This window comes from Myiozetetes cayanensis, unplaced genomic scaffold (assembly GCF_022539395.1).
Source record: "Myiozetetes cayanensis isolate MyiCay16 unplaced genomic scaffold, myiCay2020 scf14, whole genome shotgun sequence".
In the NCBI taxonomy this organism is placed as follows: domain Eukaryota; kingdom Metazoa; phylum Chordata; class Aves; order Passeriformes; family Tyrannidae; genus Myiozetetes; species Myiozetetes cayanensis.
The window spans coordinates 7035462-7055323 of NW_026087048.1; the positions used below are offsets into that span (position 1 = coordinate 7035462).

A 19862-nucleotide genomic window follows, 5' to 3' on the forward strand; every position below is an offset into this window, starting at 1 on the left:
GATGGCCAGGTATTCCAGTGCTGACACAAGTGGAACATCAGATGGTTCTAGTGCCTTTTCACTTCCAGTTTGTTCATTTCTACAACTGCAACAGAACACAACATGGAATTTCACGTGTGAGCTTTACATTAAATTTATGAGACTTCTGAGAAATTAAGTCATTCCTTGTCTTCCTAAATTTTATCTGAATATGCTCAACAAACTTCCTGTGAAGAAATAACAATATAATTCTCACTAATATAATTCTGGATGTACGCAAATTAGTTCTATAAATTGTACATTTCAAAGATCCAAACAGACTGGAAACAAATTTTTCTTTTTTTTTTTAAATCTGTCTGCTTTTAAAGTTAATCTGCCATGAGGCTTCAGAGGAAAAAGCAGGCTAAAAACATACTCCAAAGCCTATTCCTAGCCCCATGGGAATGCAAAGTCTCAAAACACTAAATCTGTCACTGGTTCAGGGGTGATTGCAGACACTGCTGTGCCTCCCACTTACATTTTCAGTTGTACATTTCCAGAAATACGTGTGTGAGAAAAAACTTTAGGACAAGTGACTTTTTAAAGGCAAAATATTTGAAACTCAAAGGTGTTTATGACAATCTTGAGGCATCTTGGAAGAACATCCTTGCATTACATGGGAATCAAAGTGTATTTCAGAACAGACACTGTTTTTAATATTTATATCCACACTTTCTTTTCTATGTCCACCTTCTTTTCTTGTACAAGACATCTCTATCATTAAAAAAAAAAAAAAAATCACACCACCAGGAACAGCAATGAAAGAGAAAGTCACTGAATTGTCCCTGGGCTTTTGTCCATCAAGGTATGTTAAAAAGATTAACTAAAATCACAAAACAGAACACAGTGTTCAGGACTGGCATTCCTTTGGCTCATATTGTACCAATGCCTGGAGCAATCACATGCACCTAGAAGCAGTTAATTATATCAACCACATGGATGAAAGCAAGCCTAGGTCTATGCAGATCACTAAATAAAATTAAAAAATTAATAAACTTCAGCGAACATCAAAATTCAAACCTACCTCAAGCAAAACAAGTCAACTTTACTGTTTTCCTTGCTACCCAGTGGCACTTACATCCGGAAAGTTTTATTTACGACATTAATACTCACTATTAGAAGCAGCATCACTAACAAACTGTTACAAAACACAATAATACTTTAACACCTCATCTTTAGTTTTTACTTCCAAGTAAAAACCAAGTTTGTATTAAAAAGGAATTAATTCAGAAATTAAGGAGAACTCACATCAAAGCAAGAAAAAAGACCCTCAACTACCAAAACCAGTAACAAAAAGCTGGTAGTGGCCAGCAGCAATCATGTAAGAAGGGCCGTGGCCATCTGCATGAAGAACACCAAGAAACAGTGGTACAGTTCTTTATTTCCCAGCTTCAAAGTTGAACAATGTTCTTTCTGAATGCTGCTGCTCTTCAGATTTGTTCTGAGTTTTTGGATAACCCAATCATGCCAAAATAAACATACAAGTTGCCTTCACATTCTATCTCGTTCCCACTTAACTCAGACAAATACTCTCCAGGAACAGCTTGGAGAAGACGTCTATCTACACTAATAAACCAGTGAAGGATCAAATGTATACTTTGCACATGAACAACAAATAAAGAGCGAAGAATCTCCAAAGATTATTGCACATCAGGCACATGGAAAAGCAAACAGCCTTCCCACTCTAACAGTTTCTACTGGATCAATCTTATGGGATCCACTGGAAGATACCTCTGTCTCCCATTTCCCCAGCTTTCTGTGTCTCCCCAAATACTTGCTTGAGTATAAATACCCTACTTCTCATAAAAGCTGCTGTGAAGGTTAAAAATAAGCACCTGAAATCACTCGAACTGCAAAAAGACGTGAAACTTGACACGAATAATATTAAAAAAAGCGCCTCACAACAAGTATCACATTCAGAAGCTGATGAAATGCAGTCTATAAATTGGGGTCAACAGTTAGTTCACCTTCCTAAAGGAATGTTTAATTCCTTACATTAATTCACACTCTCCCCCTTTTCAGTGTTTTCCACAACATTGTTCCTGCTGGCCAGATCAGAAATTCCATTTAAAGTAAAAGAGAGAGAACAAAGCTAAATGTTTGTAACACTTGTTTTTATCCCAACCTGGTTGTTTTTCCTGAGGTTTCTAGAATGCAAAGCAGGGGTTTTTTCCCCCAAAAAAACTAGAACCAAACAGAAAACAAGAGCCATAACAAGTTAGTTTGGCAAAATACACTTGTTGAATTTGGAGTTCCAAAGGACTGTTCGAGGGCCAAGGCCCTGCTCTTCTCTTAAAGGAGATTTACATACAGTGAAGGTTTCACTAATCAAACGAAGGGAGACCAAAGCACACCGTTCATATGTGAAGTATTTGTTTTCAAAATATCTGTAGTGCTTGAAGTCTTCCCCTTTGACACGTATTTACTCATCAGGACTCCTTAAACTTCCCCTCCCGCCCCAGAATTATGATATAAGAATCATCTGTTTCACAAAAGGCTTCATTTAATGCTAAACAACTGGTTTTATGACAGAAGAAACAAACAAGTTAAAAAGCACTTCAGGGGAAGGAGAAATTAATGTTTTGAAACCAAGTTCTTCACGAGCATTAGGTTAAATCAAATTTGTTTCATAACTTTAAAACCCACACTGCTGTAGCACAATTAGCTTTCCCACTGCTCTTAAAGTGGAGGTTCTGTCTACAACATCCCAAAGGGTATTTTGTAAGTACTCAGAACACAGGCACAGCAGCAAATGCAGTCACATTTAACACAGCCTCAGCTCTTGTTTCAGTCACAGTAGGTTTTGTCAAAAAAAACACTTGATTACTGAATCTTTTTAGACGACTTGTTACCATATCCATGATTATTAGATCATGGCCATAGGCTAGACACTGGTACATATATCCAGCTGTCACAGTGAATTTAATCCATTAAATACAAAGGATAGCTATAGACAGGGCTGTTTTCTGTTTATGTATGTTTCTGTAAAAAGGAAACCTTTTTAGACTAGAAATTTTCTTCCTTGAAGAAATTTAAGCAAATGTATTTCTCCGTGTTTTCTTATTTGGACAAGATTCAAATTAAATTGACAGAAATGAGAGGCATATGTAATCTATGAAGGTGTGCTCAAACAGTTTCTAGAATGCTGCTATGAGTCCCAGAATGAAATTTACATTTCCACATTTTTAAATAACAGAGTTTATATTTAAAAAGCTGTATAGTAGATACAGCAAGAACCAAACCAAAAAAGAAAAATCCCATAACTTCGAACAACATAAGCAGAAGAGTGAATTAAACAAGCAGAGACATCAAAACTATACACAAAAAGGAGGGAGTGGATATTGACACTGAAAATATGTGCAAGCTAATTTAACTCTGTTTAGGTCATATGAGGTTATTCCTATTAACCCATTCCAAGACTTCCCTTTCCATGAACTGAGGAAGTTCAAAAACACTTCCTGTCTCTTCTACAGTGTAAACACTGGCCCTCATTTTACAGCTGAGGGAACCAGAAAAGAGAAAAGGAACTCAATATCTTCTCTTCCCCATGCAATAATACAATCTTGGCAAAAGTTTTGATGGAGATAATGCCTGCTTTAACTTATTTACAAAAACAATAGCACTAAGTAGCAAGTAGTAATAGTATTTCCTAGCACTTTGCTATTCCTAATGAATTTTTAGATATGAATTCATTGAAGTCATTCAGATTTAAAAAAAAAAAATTAAATCACACATTGAAAACTTTGTACTTTGCTCACAATTCACTATTCTGTAATTTAACAGATCCAATACAACAGATGACAAAACCAGAGAATATTGAAAAGTGTTTAATATCCCAGTGCAGAAGCTTGTTACACGAACTACATGATCTGCACCTTTTATTTAAGAATTAGTCAAGCAAGTATAAAATTACTTCAGAATCAGAATTTAAAAAGATAAAATACCTAACTTCTCCTACTAAACTCATTTAAAATGCTCCCTTTGCTAAGCCTGATGAAATCAGGCCAGTATTAATACACACTTACATATTCAGAACACAATGAGCTTATCCCAAGTGTGCCAGTGACCCCAGTGCCACAGTCCCAAAAGCAGGGCCTACCCAACTGGTACTGACTCAAAGAATAACAAAACACACAAACAGAACATTTGCTGGAACTGGAAAAGGCCTTTTTTCCCTCAGATGTGCCCAACTAGCACTACAGTTTGAGGATACTTAGGTTATTAATGCTGTGTCCATTCCCAAGGAGAGCTGGAGAGCTCCAGGACACATGCCCGCTGACACAGCAGGAAATTTGCTTCAGAGGGGAAAACAACAACAGCAAACACCTTGCAGAGTGTAATTCCCTTGGTTCCCACTCTCCTTGCAGTCAGTGCTGCCCTCTCCTCGGTGCAGGTTGTGGTCACTGTGCCAAGGCCACTCACAGCTCAGCTTGCCTGCCCAGGTGAGGCCAGCACAGCAGGAACTGTGAGGAGCACGTGCTGTGGGAACTGCTCAGGGCAGCGGCTCAGAAACCTTCCCAGGGCCAAGCCAACCTGCAGCTACTCCCTCCCTGCTCTGGGGAGGGGGCAAGGGCAGGCAGGGACTGCAAAACAAAAGCCAAGCTCAAGATCACTGGTGTGGCACACGCACACATCTGCTCCAGCAGGCGGGAAGTTCTTTTAAAGTACAAATAAAGTATTAATTATTTCATTCTTCCTTAATTTCACTTGGAAGGAGAAAAAAGAAGAATGAAATGTTTGCTTAATTCTCATTTGTATCTCCTATTTCAGAGAAAGTGATAAAGCTAAAGACTGTGTTACATAAAAAGCTGCAAAGGATGGAACAAGCTATATGGGTAACCTCAGAATTTTTTTCATCTAGAGGCTCTTTCAGTAAAAAAGGAACATTTAAACATGGAAATCCCAGTCCACATGAAAGAATATGTTGCACAGTGTTAATCACATTGTCTCCTGACTTAGAAAAGTCTTCACTTTTTCTTTGTATTCTTCAGCTTTGGAATTGTTTGATCTTTTTAAATAAGCAAAGAATTAATCAACTCTGTCCTCACAGCACATGCAGAAACGGACATTGCTGTCCAGAGTATCTGTGCTCTAGAAGTTGTCTCTGATTTCCCACACTTCAACCAGAGGAAGAAAAACCTCACTTAAAAAAACCAAAAGTATATTATCTGATGGGACACAAGAAATTCATAGCCTTTTCTTAATTGGATAAAAAATTACATTTGGTAACTACAGGTACAGGAAGCATTTATACTCAAAGATCTAGCTGAGTTTCCTGAAAAGGGGATCCTATGTAAAGTATATTTTCTAAATAAATACAGAACCTGACATCTCCACAAGTGATTCTCCCCCATTAGTGTGACATTTAGGGTTCTGTAATATAAATAATACGGTAGCAAGACAACCATTTTACTTCGAAGAAAGGAAAACATGACCTAGAAAAAGATAATGAATGAAGTAGCGTATTTTCACAGCTGTTTTACACTAACCAAGAAGGAAATCCTCTAAAAATACTTTTTCCAGGTACTAAAAGGGACAAGTACTTTGGGAAACTCAGAAAGCCATAGAGTGATACTTTTGCAATACACACTAGTTAGCTGTCACAACCACACAACCTTTATGTGCATTCAAGCCAAGCATGTCAAACAGAAAAAAAGTTCAGAGTAAGATTTTAAAAAGCTGTCGCTTTATGAACCAACCAAAAAAGAAAATCATGTATTTCAAGGAAATCTCTGCTTCCCGCTCTTTTTGCTCCAGCTCTGTGCTAATACTGACAAGGTACTTGTAGATCAATGCACCAGCACTTCAGGAGATGCAACAGCTCTGCCAAGAATCCTGCCTTCAAAAGGACTTCCATTGCTATGGCAACAGCATGTTCTCCAGCATCCAGTTCGGAGACAACCTATGACACAGCCAGGAGAGATGGCCAAACTCAGCTGATCCCTCACTGCAGCACAAGTGCATTGTCACACAGATGCCACTTCGCACTTGCACAAATATAAGGTACCAAACAGGGGGGGTTTTATGGTAGTTCACAGAGCACTAAGATTACCTGCCTATAAACAGCTGCATCTAGGAGAAAAAATAGCACTCACCTTATAAAACAAATATAGACTATTCAAAGGTCAAAAGGAATATAGTCATTAGCATGGAATATAAATTGCATTACACACCATCTCCTAGATGCAGGCATTTACCTCCTTTCTGATCCCAATTTCCCCTAACAGGATAGGGGAAAAGGAAAAGGAAAGTGTGAGTACACAGTGAATAAGCAGATTATTGAAACCATTATTCAACAGGTATCTTGAAAATAAAATGGATTTAGTGAACATAACAGACAGAGATGCACAACTAAAGACTCTGGTTTTGCTCCATTACCCTACAAACCAGAAAGCAAACTCTTATAATGCTTCTCCTTCTACCCAGAAGTGTATTTACAAACAGACACCCCGATGTCTCGAAATGTAATAACACGTTGAGTCCTAAGCAGCCACGTCACACATATCACTCTTACACTTGGAAGGGTTTGTGTACTGCTCCAAAGGGACCAGCCAGTAATTCAAGCCACCAGAAAGCACAAAAAGCAAACTTAAGTTACCTAAGTTCATTCACCCCAGATGGTCAGATACATGAAAAACATAACAATGTGGTTGCCTTCTCTACATTTCTGACAACCTTAAAATCGTTTAGCAACTCTGAAGATCACTCCTGATAGAACTGTACAGCCCTCATATACCAAACACTACTGAGGATTAGAGCCTTTTTGTAAACAATCACAACCTTCTTTAAAATCTTGGTGGAAGAAAAAAGATATTAACTTTTACAGAAGTTGAGAACTTCCCACTTTAAAGGGGTGATTTAAAAAGAGGAAAAAGCAAAAGGCTCTTTCCCTGATTGGTGAAGACCTGTAGGATTGTTCTGGAGATGTCAACTCCCACCCTTTAAAACCTCTATCTGCTTCCTTTTCAAGTGTCAGGCATTACCTGACTTGCTTTGCAAGTATTAATATTACAGACTGTTAAAAAAATCTTCCAAATAAACTAATAAAATGAACAAGTGAAAGAGGAAAAATATGGGGGCTTTGGTTTGTTTGTGTTTTTAATGGGATTTCGGTTTTTGGAAGGTCTTGTACTGGTTTCTTTTTGGTTGCTATTTTTTGTGGTGTTGTTTTAGTTTGGGGGTTTTTTGTTGTTGTTGTTTTAGTATTCTGGGGGGTTTGTTTGGTTTTTTTTAGTTCAGGAGCTTTTAAAATTCAAAATCTTAGAAGCAGTTGCAAGAAAAATATCCAATTCAGATATTCCTGTCATAAGTAGCAATGACAAAGTTCATGCTCCATTTTTTTTGTGTGTGTGCTTACTACTGTCCTCTGGCAAGGGAATATGATATCAGAGATATTTTCAAGGTTACCAAAATAAAAGTATTACACAGAGCAGAGAAGACATGAGACACATTCCATGCACTCACACACAAAGTGGCAGAATTGTGAATTTGTTTTCTAAAATTCCAACTAAGGGAAAAATGTTTGCATTGCCATTCCACTCAACCTCTTTGGATCTCAGCACCAGGAGCACCAACCTTGCAAAGACACACTGCACAACACAGCCATTCGAGTTCTGCAGTAGTAAAGCACCAACAGTGTTTTTAGACATACAAAAGCTTTTCATTACTCCAAAACTCGGTCATCTTCATTAAATCACCATCTCTTCATAAAAGCCTTGCCTTCATTTAGCATTCAGGAAGATGAAAGAGCAGCTCCCCTCCTTATGGATTACTTCTCTATTACAAGAGAATGTTTTGCACGTCAAAAGCAAACAGTAAAGGATTAAATGATATTGTAGTTTCTGCTCTTATTTATTTGCAATGGGCAGTGAACAGAATTGCAAAGAAACAATCAGTGATTATTTTAAGCTGTGTTCTTTTGCAAGGATTATGACTCATGAAGTTGCTGCAGAAAGAACTGGAAGGGGATAAGGTGTCGCATTGAAAATGGTCGAAACATCACGGTACGAAAAATGTTTGTCCTACAAGCAAAGCTGTCTGGTTGAATCATTTCATGGAGTAGCCACAATAGCTCTTGGGATAACGGCAAGACAATAGTATCTTGCATTCAAGTAAACAAAAAAATAAAAATACAAACAGTGAATTCCACTCTCCTACAGAAGATTAAAAATACTTAAGAATTTTTGGAGGTGTGTTTTCCTACCAACACTAATGCAACACAATAGAAAACTGAAGAGATGCTTGGTTACAAGACACCCCTGCAGCCAAGTGTGAAATTCAATGACTTGATCAGGGATTTATCTACATATTTTAGGCTTCAAACATGTTTTCCAACAGGACTAGAGAAAGCAAGTTTGCAAATCAATGTTATTTCAAATGAGACTCCTCATATTTTTTTCTCACACATTATATGCCAATAGGTATGAATCACACTCAGTAAGCTTTGTGTTTCACTAAATCTTCTGTCTGGCTCCCTTCCTATTGCCTCATTCAAGTGAAAAACCCGTTTTATTTTGGACTTTTAGATAGATGTTAAAAATGCAGTTAATATAAAATCCACCAGTGTGCATTCAGCTTTTCTTTTAGGTAAGAATTTCAACCACTCAATACACTAAAGATTTTATCTGTAAAGCCCAAGCATAGAAGAAGACAGAAAGACTAAAAAATTGATTTATTCTCTAAAAACAATGGCATTTATATTAAAAACAGCAACATATTTTGGACATATTCTAAACAAAACTAATACAGATACCAAGTAATGCTACAGACCAAATTCTTCTTTATACTGAATTAAGGGTAAACTGTGCTTTAAATTCAATTTAATTTAACACACGGAACATGCACATTCACAGTTTGATCTTCATTTGCATTTTACCTGCAAAATGTACCCAACTAGAAATAGTCAAATTTGGATTTGGTTTGACTAGGTATGTTTTTCTAACAACTATGTCTGCCTATTAATTTTTATATTTAAAAAGGAAGAAAAAAAATACACCACCTAAAATGTAATTTTCCCAAATCCAGGCTCAGAACACACAAAACAACCTAAAACTCCACCCTAACCTGACTGAAGTTTCGCTGTGTTACCACCACTTCAGCAACAGCAAAGAGCTCTTCCAGAGACAAGGCAAACACAAAATGTTTCCTACACTTTTGTTCATGCAAAGGAAAGTAAAACAGTGAAATCAAGTGGTTCAGCTTCTTACTAGAACTCCATAGAACTGATAACCTGGTCCAGACACAGAGACCACCATTTCTGCAACTCTAACTGGCACAGAACAAAAACACCCAGACAATCTGCTACCTAAAAAAACCAAAGAGGCAGATTTGAAAAGTGTAACATAAATATCTCACATGCTTAAAAAAACAATCCAGACAATCTCTGTAGAAGGTCAGGAGCAAGAAATCAGGTCCACTGCAATAAAATAAATTACTTCAGAGAAAAAGGAACACAAAATTGTCTACGTAAGAAAATATCTGCCTATTTCCTACTTAGCAATAAATTGCTATAATACCAGAAATGGACACTTTTTAACCTTCTTTGAAATGCAGTTCCACAGCACTGATATGGAAGTGTACAACTTCCCTGCCCAAGAGGAGCCTTCCTTAGTTTTTTGCTAAGGTTTTAGTGACATCCCCAGAGCAGGACCCAGCTAACAGGGCTGCAAACACTCCTGGTCAGGCCTCTTTCCCCCTCACCCCCCATTCCACATGCTTTAAAACACCACCAACAATTATCCTGATATGATTAAGCAAGATTTTTCTGCATGGTAAGAACATGAAGTTTATGTATTTTAAAGCAATTTCAACCCCTCCTTAAAAAAAGCAGTAAATCACATCTCCAGCATACAATGAATCTAACAAAGTCCTGAAGATTGATGGGGTACATTTTAGCCTGATTATCCTCTGTAAACAGTGAGATATTATCAATATAACAAAAGCTGCTCTTTCTGATCATTCTTGGTATTCAGTTAACATCTTCACCAAAGAAGTACGTCCTTTATGGTTTTGAATGTTGTGTTTACAAACAGAGTTTTGTTTTACAAATGAAAAAACAAGGCATTCATTCAAGACATAAAAAAAAAATTACCATTATCTCATAACATGGGGGGGGGGGAACCTTTGCCCCTAGAATCAGTAGTAAATAATGGATGGTAATATTTTAAAAGTCCACAAATACCTCCAAATCATCAGGTTGAGGTATACAGTAGAAATGGGGACTTCTAAACTTTCATATTAACTTAAAAAAAATCCAAACAAACAAAAAAATCAAGCAAACAAAACCCACGAGTTGAAGAGTGGTCATTACTACTCAAGACAGGAAAGAAAAATATTAAAAATAGATTTCCTGTCCTTAGAATGATCATTTTTAACTGACCTACTACTTCCCCCTCTTTTCCTACAAAGTTTAATAACTGAAAGTGATTAAGGTGAATACACAACTTAAAACTAGTTATGCACATTCAATAACAATCTTCAAAAATGCAGAAGAAGAGAGTGTCTTTGCTTATTTCTCTATGTACTATTTAGTGACTTCCTCACAGGATAAAACACAAAACCACTCGAGTTTTGCTACACATTTCTGGGTAGTGCTAACTCATTAAACTAGACAATGCCTCTAAAAAAACCTTTTTAGAGAACATACTTTATTTAATGAAGTAATTTATTGAAACTGAATTTTCAAGGATGCAAACTGATAGTTGCTTTTAAGTAAATTTAAGACAGGAGACTTATTTATTATATCACATGAATCACATCTGACTTCATATGTAATTAAAGAAATTTTATAAAACTTCTGAAAATATTCAATATTTCCTCAAACACATAATCCTTCAACATTAAGAGTAACAAAAAGAGCTGCATCTCCACAGTCAAGAGAACTCAGCTCAACAAGTCTGGCAAACTATTTCAGTTTATGCAAAGTTTTCAATTTTAAAAACAGTCTTCACAAACTTCAACCTTACTAAGAGAGATGGTATTATATTAGTGCCTTAAACATCTTTCTCTTCATAAATACACACAATGTTCAACCATGAAAAATTGCACTATACCTTTAGCAACCTCAAGAAAACGCAGTTTACCAAGTTAATAGTACAGTCTGTAGCAGATTAACAGAAATTCATATCCCACTGTCTCTGGGCTCAACTATGGATAAAGCAGAATTACCTGAGACAAACAGCTGTCATAGCAACTTGATAGCAAAATGACTAAGGAGTTAAATCCTCTCTGTGTGACAGCTGGAAAGAAGTGGGGGAAGGGGAACTTGGGCAAGCATGACATTCCCTTGCTAACCAAAAAAAAAAGACCATTAAAAAAAAAAACCAACCTGAAAAAAAAACCCTTAGCAAAAGACTGCAGACACAGAAGTTTTACAGGGACAGAGCACAAGTTCAGCTGACATTAAAGGACACACGAATACATAAGAATCTCATTATACTTCTCTTCCTCCACCTTACCCAAATCTTTAGTCCTCATATATACGTTTATATCAACACTGCTTTCTGGGTAAACACAACATTTCACATGATATTCCTTCCCACATGCCAATAAGACCACTCTTCAGAGCATCTGGATACTCTTCACCTCTTACAGTAGATGAGAAAAACGTGGCAGATCACAAAGCTACTGGCTGGGGTGGAGACTCCTGGTGGAAGGTGCCCCATCCTGGGTAGCTCCACATCAGGAAAGGACAAGGCACAGCTGCAATCCCAGATCTGCTGAAGCCACCCAGAAACAACATTGCCAGGATCTTCCCTGTGCCCCGAGACAGTAACATTTACACAGGGATTGGGGTTTGGACGCTGTGCTTGTAACACAGTGACCACATCACTGCTCTTGCCCTGGGAAAACTCATTGCTGGAAATACAGGAATAACTTTTTGAAAGAACACCTTCTGCACACCAACACAGCCAGAGCCACAGCTTCCCTTAGTAATGCTATCAAATGTATCTCTAAACACAAGACAGGCCAAAGACTACTAAAAATTCTCAAATTAGCTATTTGGAAAACAGCAAAGATTTGCTGACCAGTTGACATGAGGATACCATCATCTTTGAAAGCCACAGTCAACAGCAATAAACAATGGATGAACATCTACTTATGCGCTCCCCAAACTCAGAACACTGAGCTGTTCTAGTAACTTTTCCTTTCTCCTCCTTTTTTTTTTTTTTAACACCAACAAGACCCCAAACACTTCGAAAGAGACTGTTCCCTTTAAGGCTGGGTTACGAGTTCTCTCTATCCAACATTTTGATCCTTCTCTCTCTTAAACAGGAATATGGAAGCTGCATTAACAGGAATACATGCTTTTCAAGACTGTTTATGAGTAAGTGCCTAATAAATTATCTTTCCAAAGGCCAAGGAAGGGGAGGAGGAAAAGAGACAGCAACAGTAGCACAGAGACTGCCAAGAGGCAGCTGCAGAGTCACATATTTACTAACTCTGTATCACCCTTCAGGTTTCCAAATGCAACAGGTGAGGGATACAGACTGAAATCTTGACCTCACTTGCAGCTGGTCCTTTTGAAGAGTAATCCATGGGTCTCCCCCACAAACAAGTTGAAGGTGAAGAAGCCACGGACACCTCTCTGCTTTCCAGCACAAGGTTTCTACAACTCTGCCAAGGCTCTTCAGAAGAAGACAGAATTTAGCACCCCTCAGACCGAAGAGGAAATATCAGGTTACCAGGTCTGCTGCTTTGCCATTAGTGAAGTTAGAGGACAAACTAGATACTAAAAAATTGAATTTAATCAAAGAGCCACACAGCTGCATGACCTAATGTTTATTACTACAGATTTCTAGCATTTAACATACAATAACCTTATCTTCTTTTGAACAGCTAACAAAAACACACAGGATAACATATTTTGGGTGATAAAACCAGAAATACATATCAAAATCCCAAAACATAGGCCTTTCACTTTTTCATTTATTTATTTACAATCTGCCATGACCTAACACGTTGTAGAACCCCACAACGTGACTACACAAGATCTCTTGTCAACTCCTTAATTCAGAGATTAAGAGCAGCCACCAGGAATTTCCTACGCCTCAGTGGGAGACTGCACCAGAAACACACATAGAACGGTATCACAGAACTGATTCTTAGGAATCACAGTTCTGACAAAAGAATTAAAAATAATGTACTTTGAAAGGTTAGGAGTACTAACTTGCATACATAAAAAGTCTCATGTTTCTGCAGTTTTCTTCAAGGTTGTCAGAATTAAGAGTGCCTTTTGTCTTCAACACTTGCGTAATCAATGAACAGAGTATTTAAAATATTGTCCATTGAGGTAACTCTCCCAATTTTTTTTTTTTAATAGGGACTTTTTTTTTGTTTTACAAGGAACTGCTGATGCAAAATTAAAAAGGAAATAAGAGTTTACAGGACTGACAAACAGTAATAAAGTTGGGTTTTGTTAATTTTGGAAACACTGTTTGGTAACTTAATAGACATGCTAAAGAATTGCCATTGTGTCCTTTCTCAAGATACATGGCCCTAATTCAGGGACACTCAGGTTAATGGCAGCTATCAACTTAAATGGTCTTTGCATCAAGCCACTAATTAGTGGCCTGTCCCAATCCATTCCTTGCAAACTCAGTACATTGGTACAGAGAAGAGGAAAGGGCAGCCTCTTTAATTCACATAAAAGGGGACCAAACCCATAAATGATGGCCTAAACAGGTACATCCAGAAGGGTTTTTGCACGTAGGTCTAGTACAAGTCATCTCTGGGTATACATGAGATTCGTGCCCAAAGCTGTCCACACCCAAACGTGAGCACTTACTTTTCATGGACTTCAGAAGAATCTCACAGGCAAGAGAAGTGTCATACTCTGACAGCTTGCTCTTAAACTGCACCTCTTACTTCAAACTCCTATCACTCTTTTCTGTTAAACATCCACTTCATATCTTTCACTGACACTTCACATATGCAGGTGCACAGCCACATGTGAAATAATGTCATTGGTACACTGAGGAAGCTGCTGAATAGAAAATAGTTGGCCATACAGGAAAATATCGCCTCTGATTTACTCTTCTTTAACATATGAGACATTCTTTGCAAAGACAAAAAAAAAAAAAAAAAAGAACTGAGATTAAAAAAATTTCAATTACAAAAAAAAACGATGAAATTGAGATCAAACCTACTGAAAGCCATAGGAAAATTGCACTATTTCTGCCTGTGGCAGGCACCTGCATATTGTGACAGGATGTTAATGGAGTTACTGTAACCAGGGTAAATTATTATTGGCATATGTGCTGTGGCTTAGACAAAAGCAAAACAACCCAAAATTTCACTGTAAATCATAAAAGTTGCTGTTAACCATAGTAGCAACAGAAACTTTAGATTTCAAATAAAAACTGAAAAAAGCCCGATTAAAAAGTCCAATAGAGCATATCTCTGACCTTTGCCTTCTCCTACTACAGTTTTTAAGGCAGAAATGGTTTTATCTTCTCCAGTTTGTTTTGGAGGAGAAAAGAATGGCAAGTCCTGTTTTAAACAAGAATTCATTACAACAGGTACGACAAGGAATATTTTGTGGCTTAGCTTACTGACTTACATATCAGATCACTTTTCCAATATGTTTATTTTCACCAGTAGTCTGACCAAGTTATTTGACTTTATCAGCAGCTTACACGACTTACTGTCATAATATACTATGATGTATCAGATTAGTTCACTTATTTCATCTGCAGCTTTCATTCATAACTGATTGACCTGTAGGAAGCAAGCCTGCCCCCACACCAGACTTCAGCTATGTTTTAATCGAAACACAATGTTCATCTGTTAATCCATGAGAGTAATTTCTTACAAAATTCTGGATCAGTTGTATTAGCTGTTTTATTTATGCAACCCAACTACACATATATTTTTTACAGCATAATCAGCAGAAATATTGCAGAACTATAGCAGATCAAGCTTGTTACATCAGAATTAATAACATCACCCTAGTATTTCCAACACTTCACAAAGCCACACCTGAAAAACAAACAGAACTTAACCATTCTTGAACAGCAATTAATTTGTCCTTTTAAACTGGGGGCCTGGGGTGGTAAGGAAAAAATATCATGAGCATTCCTTCCTTCTAAATCAGATTTCCCAGAAATACACAGCCTTAAAACCAAGAAGATACACAATTGATTTGCACCTACTTAATGGGAGCCATTAGGCTGACTCTGGAATCACTGATACGTTTTTTTTTTCGGGAGGGAGCAAGGAAGGTGTTTTCAGATGTTTATTTTAAGTTTAAATGAGAAAGAGGGGTCTCTATAATAACAGACAATAGACACATTCTTATTCCAACTAAGAAAAGGAAAGCACTTTCCTTTACTATGCTTGTAAAGACATCACAAAAATAAAACACCTGAGTTTAATGGGAAAGATACTGAAGCAATCTTCACTTCTGTAATTGCCATCAAAACCACAGAAAGTCTCTGTTAGAGGTAGGAAAATCCAAAGGAAAAAAATAGTGCTTTTTGGAAATCTGTGCATACTGTGCTTTTCAATGCTAGACAGCTCAAAGGAATAAATACCTCCTCTTTTCATGTTTCTCTTTAAAAAGTGACCTCTAGCAGTAAAAATAAAAAAAAAGTTTTTAAACATTGTTTGTCCTAGAACTTACAAAAAACTTGAAATTAAAGCAAGATCACAATTAAATCAGAGTACTAAAAACAAAATGCCTGTACTTCAATGATCTTGACATAATATTTCTACAACACTTCACACTGACTCAGAACACAACTAATATAGAAGTTTGTCACCTCTCACTCCTGCAGAGTAATCCCTCTAGGTCAAGGCTTAGGTCATAACATTTCAAGAATTAGGGCATATAATCCCACTAACCAGTAATTCTCTACAATTAGAAATGTTTTTAATGAAAATCCACAAATATATACTATTATTTTTCTAAGAGAAACTCAGCTGATGTTGCAGTTTGTTTGACAGCTGCTCAGGATTGGTATTTATGGGATGACACACCATACCGGTAAAGAAATTCCAGGAGTCACTAACACTTTCTCACAAAGAACTAACTGTTCTGGCATTCCCTCTTTTTCTAAGTATTCAAGGAAAGAAAGGGAAATATTACCTACAAATAGGGCATGCCACATTACCTAACAGTGCCCTAGGACCTGAGCTAAAAATGAAAGCTCTATTATTCAACAGAAAGTTATTCCACTCCTTCAGGAAAAGCAAGGACTAAGTGGTACAAAATGCTCATGTTGTGCTCCCCACAATTAAGTTTTAGGTGTCCCAATGTCTTTTAAAGCAAGCTTCAGGGAATCAACTGTCTTGAATATTTGTATTTGAAAAAAAAAAATACTAAGTACACCATATACAGATCTCTTGTCTTACTATTGCCAATAATTAAATCTTGAGGTACTTTCAGAGAGCAAGAGAAACCAAACCACATATTTTAGAAGAAACTGTAAAAGACTTCAAGTATGTAACAATTACAGCATTTGCTATATATTTTCATTAAATTAAATGTGGCAGGTAATCTCTGAAAAGTTACACAATTAAGAAGTTTTAAGATGCTTTTAAAAACAATAATTCTGAAGCATCACTAAGAGGTAGCGTGCCATTTGGACTCTCAATGTAAGAGGTAAGCATGGGATGTTATCCCACAATTTCAAGCCACCACTTTGCTTCTCCACTGGCATTCTAAATATTTATTTTCATTATCTAAAGCACAAACATCACTTTGTTGTAGTCATAAAAACAAAAACATCGCTTCACTGTATTCAAACAAGATGAGCCCACATAAAAAGTTACTTTATCAAAAAACTTAACAAGTTTCTCTTTTGTAATAAGTAATAATATACCCTTAAGGGAATGATACAAAGTATCTTCAAAATTTGCACTTATTTCCTCTTTCAGGCTTATCTTAAAGGTCTCTAACACAGCTATTAGGAGGACTCATGAAAATACATTGAAGCCACAAAACACACGGAAGGTGTAAATACAGTTACTTGTTTTCCAGATGCACTGATAAAGTTTCGACACCAGGGAATGCGACTTGTCAAGTCTTTGATACCTACACAGCACTATAAAATTGTATTAAACTTACATTTTCCTTAATAGCTGGATTAAAAAATATATTTTAAAATATAATATCCTTGAGTCAGGAGAATTCCATTATTTGGCATTTTATTCCAGTGGTTTCTCCTTTCACACTGGGGGGTAGGAAATACTTCAGTTGAGCAGGGAGGTTTGATTTTCTCAAGCAAAACCAACACAGCCATTTTTAACATAACCAGGCAACTTCCATGTCAGCATGGCTACAGAGACTCAACACTTCGCTGCACTGGGACAAACAGACTAAGACATACAGAGGAAAACCGTGGTTACAGTTGGCAAAATCTGTTACTGAGATCAAAACAACACATCTGTAACTGAGCCGAGGATCTTGTGAGAAGATGTACAAATGAAAGATTACTCTGAGCACATGAAGACCATGCTGAAACATCCAAACCTAGTGAGGTGAACATTTTGTATCTGGGGTGCATCCTACCTGATCCACTGAACTGGCTGCTTCCTAGCGTAGTTGGTCTGGTTTTTCCACTATTAACAGGTGGGGAAAACATCTGCAAAACAAGAAAAAAATACACACTTTAATTGGGTTTGAAAGTCTGGGATGAATTATTAATGTAAACTGAAAGACAGGTTAATGTGAAACCATTCCTGTTTTCAAATTGCTGCTTGAAAATAAACAGAATGCAAGATGCAGTTTAGACCCATAAAACCCATAAGAGAAGTACTTCTTGCAATTTATCAACACCACTAAAATCTCCCTTCTGCCTGAACACGAACAACTTAAAAAATTAAAAGGACACCTACTACTAATATGACAATTTCAAATAATTATGTCTTAAATTGTGCTACTCAAACTGTATCTCTTACTGATCTTCAAGTATAAAGTCACTAAATAAAGATAGCATTTAAGAAGTTTTCTATTGTTTATAAATCAAGAACCTCTCTGCTAATCTGTTTAAAGTACCACACAGAAAATATCTATAATTTTCTAAGCCAAAACCATCAATTAATAACTTCTGTTATTTGTGGGCAATAAATTTTCTTTTGCTTAAAAAAAAAAAAAAAAAATTAAAAGAGCCAAAGTACCAATGCCACACACCAGCTTAACAAACGTTAATTATTAGATTATGCCATCACTGGGTCAGCCTGATTTTAACCAGTTAAACCAATTGACCCAGCTGGTATTACCGTATTAAATCTGGAAGTCTAGACATTACATCAAAGTTCAGGTGTCCAACTTGGCTGAGGCAGAGCCAGCCAAGCCCCGCACGCTGCTGCCCCTGCTCCTCACTTCGCATGACCACGGAGAAGTCATGAGAAGACCCCGGAGAATATCCTACCGCACTGAAGTCCAGCAAGTCGCTCAGCTCCTTGTCAGTTCCTATAGCGGCCATCCTCTGCTGCTGGGAATTCATCTTCCTCCGCTGCTCCGATCACCTTCTAGGGCACAGGGAGAGAGGCACAGGCAGCACTTCCCCGTGGGGACCGGCCCGCGGCGAGCGGGGGCCTCCGGTACCTGCGCCCCCGGGACGGGGTGGGGGCTCCCGGGGGAGCCTCGCTCGGCCGGGCGGGCGGACGGGATCGGCAGCTCCCCCGAACTAACCAACTCTCCTCAAGTTTCCTCAGGCTCCCTTTTCTCCCTCATTCCACTTCTCCCCCAACGTCTACCGTGCCACGGTCACGCCGCAAAGCGAGGCCGCCGCCGCCGCCAGGAATTAGGTCCCCCCCAGGCAAGCGAAAGCAAACAAACAGCCGCGGCCGCGGCGAGGTCCGGAGAATTAGCGAGAGATTAAGTGACTCACTGTCCCCGCAACAATGGGGCTGCCGAGCGGGGCCGGACGAGCCTCAGCAGAGCCATCTCCGCCCCGGCATTATCGCCGCCGCCGGGGCCGGCCGCCCGCTCCCCGCCCGCCCTCCCTCCGGGGCCGCCGCTCGGCGCTCGGGACCGCGGCGGGCCGGGAGCCGCCCCCGCGCCGCACGCGCACGCGGGACCGGGAGCGCGCGCCGGGCGGGGGTGCGTGTGGAATGCGCGTGCGGCTGGAGCGGGGGCGAGCGGGAGGGGCCCGAGCTCGTCCCTTGTGCCGGCGGGGAGCGGCGGGGCCCCGCAGCCCCGGCCAAGTTTCGGAGCACGCCCGGGCCTTTATGAGCGCGGGGGGAGCCGCCGAGCGCCGCCCGCGGGGGACCCGCTCCCGCCCCGCCGGTCCGCGGCCCGGAGAGCCCCGCACACGCCGCACGCCCGCTTCGCCGCCCGGCCCTCGGGGTCCCTCAGCGGCGCCCCCGCGGCCTCCCCGCCGCCGCCCCGCGCCCCCGCCCGCGGCCCCGTCCCCTCGCCCGCCTCCTCTGCCCCTGCGAGTGCCCCGGCCACCGCTTCCGTCCCCCCTTCCACCCCCCACCCCGCCGCTCTCTTCCCAACTTCTGGCGGCCGCCCGCACTCACCCGCTGCCCCCGCGCGCTCCGGTGAGCAGGGCCGGGCCGGCGGCGGCGGGCGGGCCGCGGGCTGGGTGGGAGGCGACGAGGCGAGCGCTCCCCCCCCGCTGGAAGGAACTTGTGGGTTCCCTCAGGCGGACATTTTTTTGCTTACAGAGCCTCAGCACCACGTTCGCGGCCCCGGCTCCGTATCCCTCCGCGCCGCCGCCGCCGCTTTAACCCCTGACGCGCCGGGCCGGGCCCCGAGAGCCGCCCCGGGTCCCGCCTCGGCACCCGCACTGCCCAGCGGCGGGGGAGCAGCGGGACCCCCCCAGGCCGCTCGCAGAAACACGCAGCGCACGGGAACGGACCCCTCCCCGCCGCTCCCCAACTCGGCCGAACCC

General features: G+C 39.9%; 1 protein-coding gene across 7 annotated transcripts in view; it reads right to left on the reverse strand.

Annotated features, from left to right (window-relative positions):
• The window catches only part of TCF12 (transcription factor 12), a 161561-nt gene extending 141917 nt beyond the window's left edge, over positions 1–19644 (reverse strand). For 5 of the 7 annotated variants that reach the window (XM_050309898.1, XM_050309896.1, XM_050309894.1 and 2 more), the window contains exons 1-3: positions 19489–19643; positions 18393–18492; positions 17531–17603 (exon numbers count right to left, since the gene is read on the reverse strand). In XM_050309898.1, coding sequence (XP_050165855.1) covers positions 17531–17603; positions 18393–18467 — 148 coding nt within the window. In that variant the 5' untranslated portion in view covers positions 18468–18492; positions 19489–19643. Of the gene's footprint in view, positions 1–17530; positions 17604–18392; positions 18493–18854; positions 18945–19488 lie in introns of those variants that run through there. The other 2 variants (XM_050309897.1, XM_050309893.1) reach the window with 2 other exon arrangements.
• Between the last annotated feature and the right edge of the window lie 218 nt (positions 19645–19862).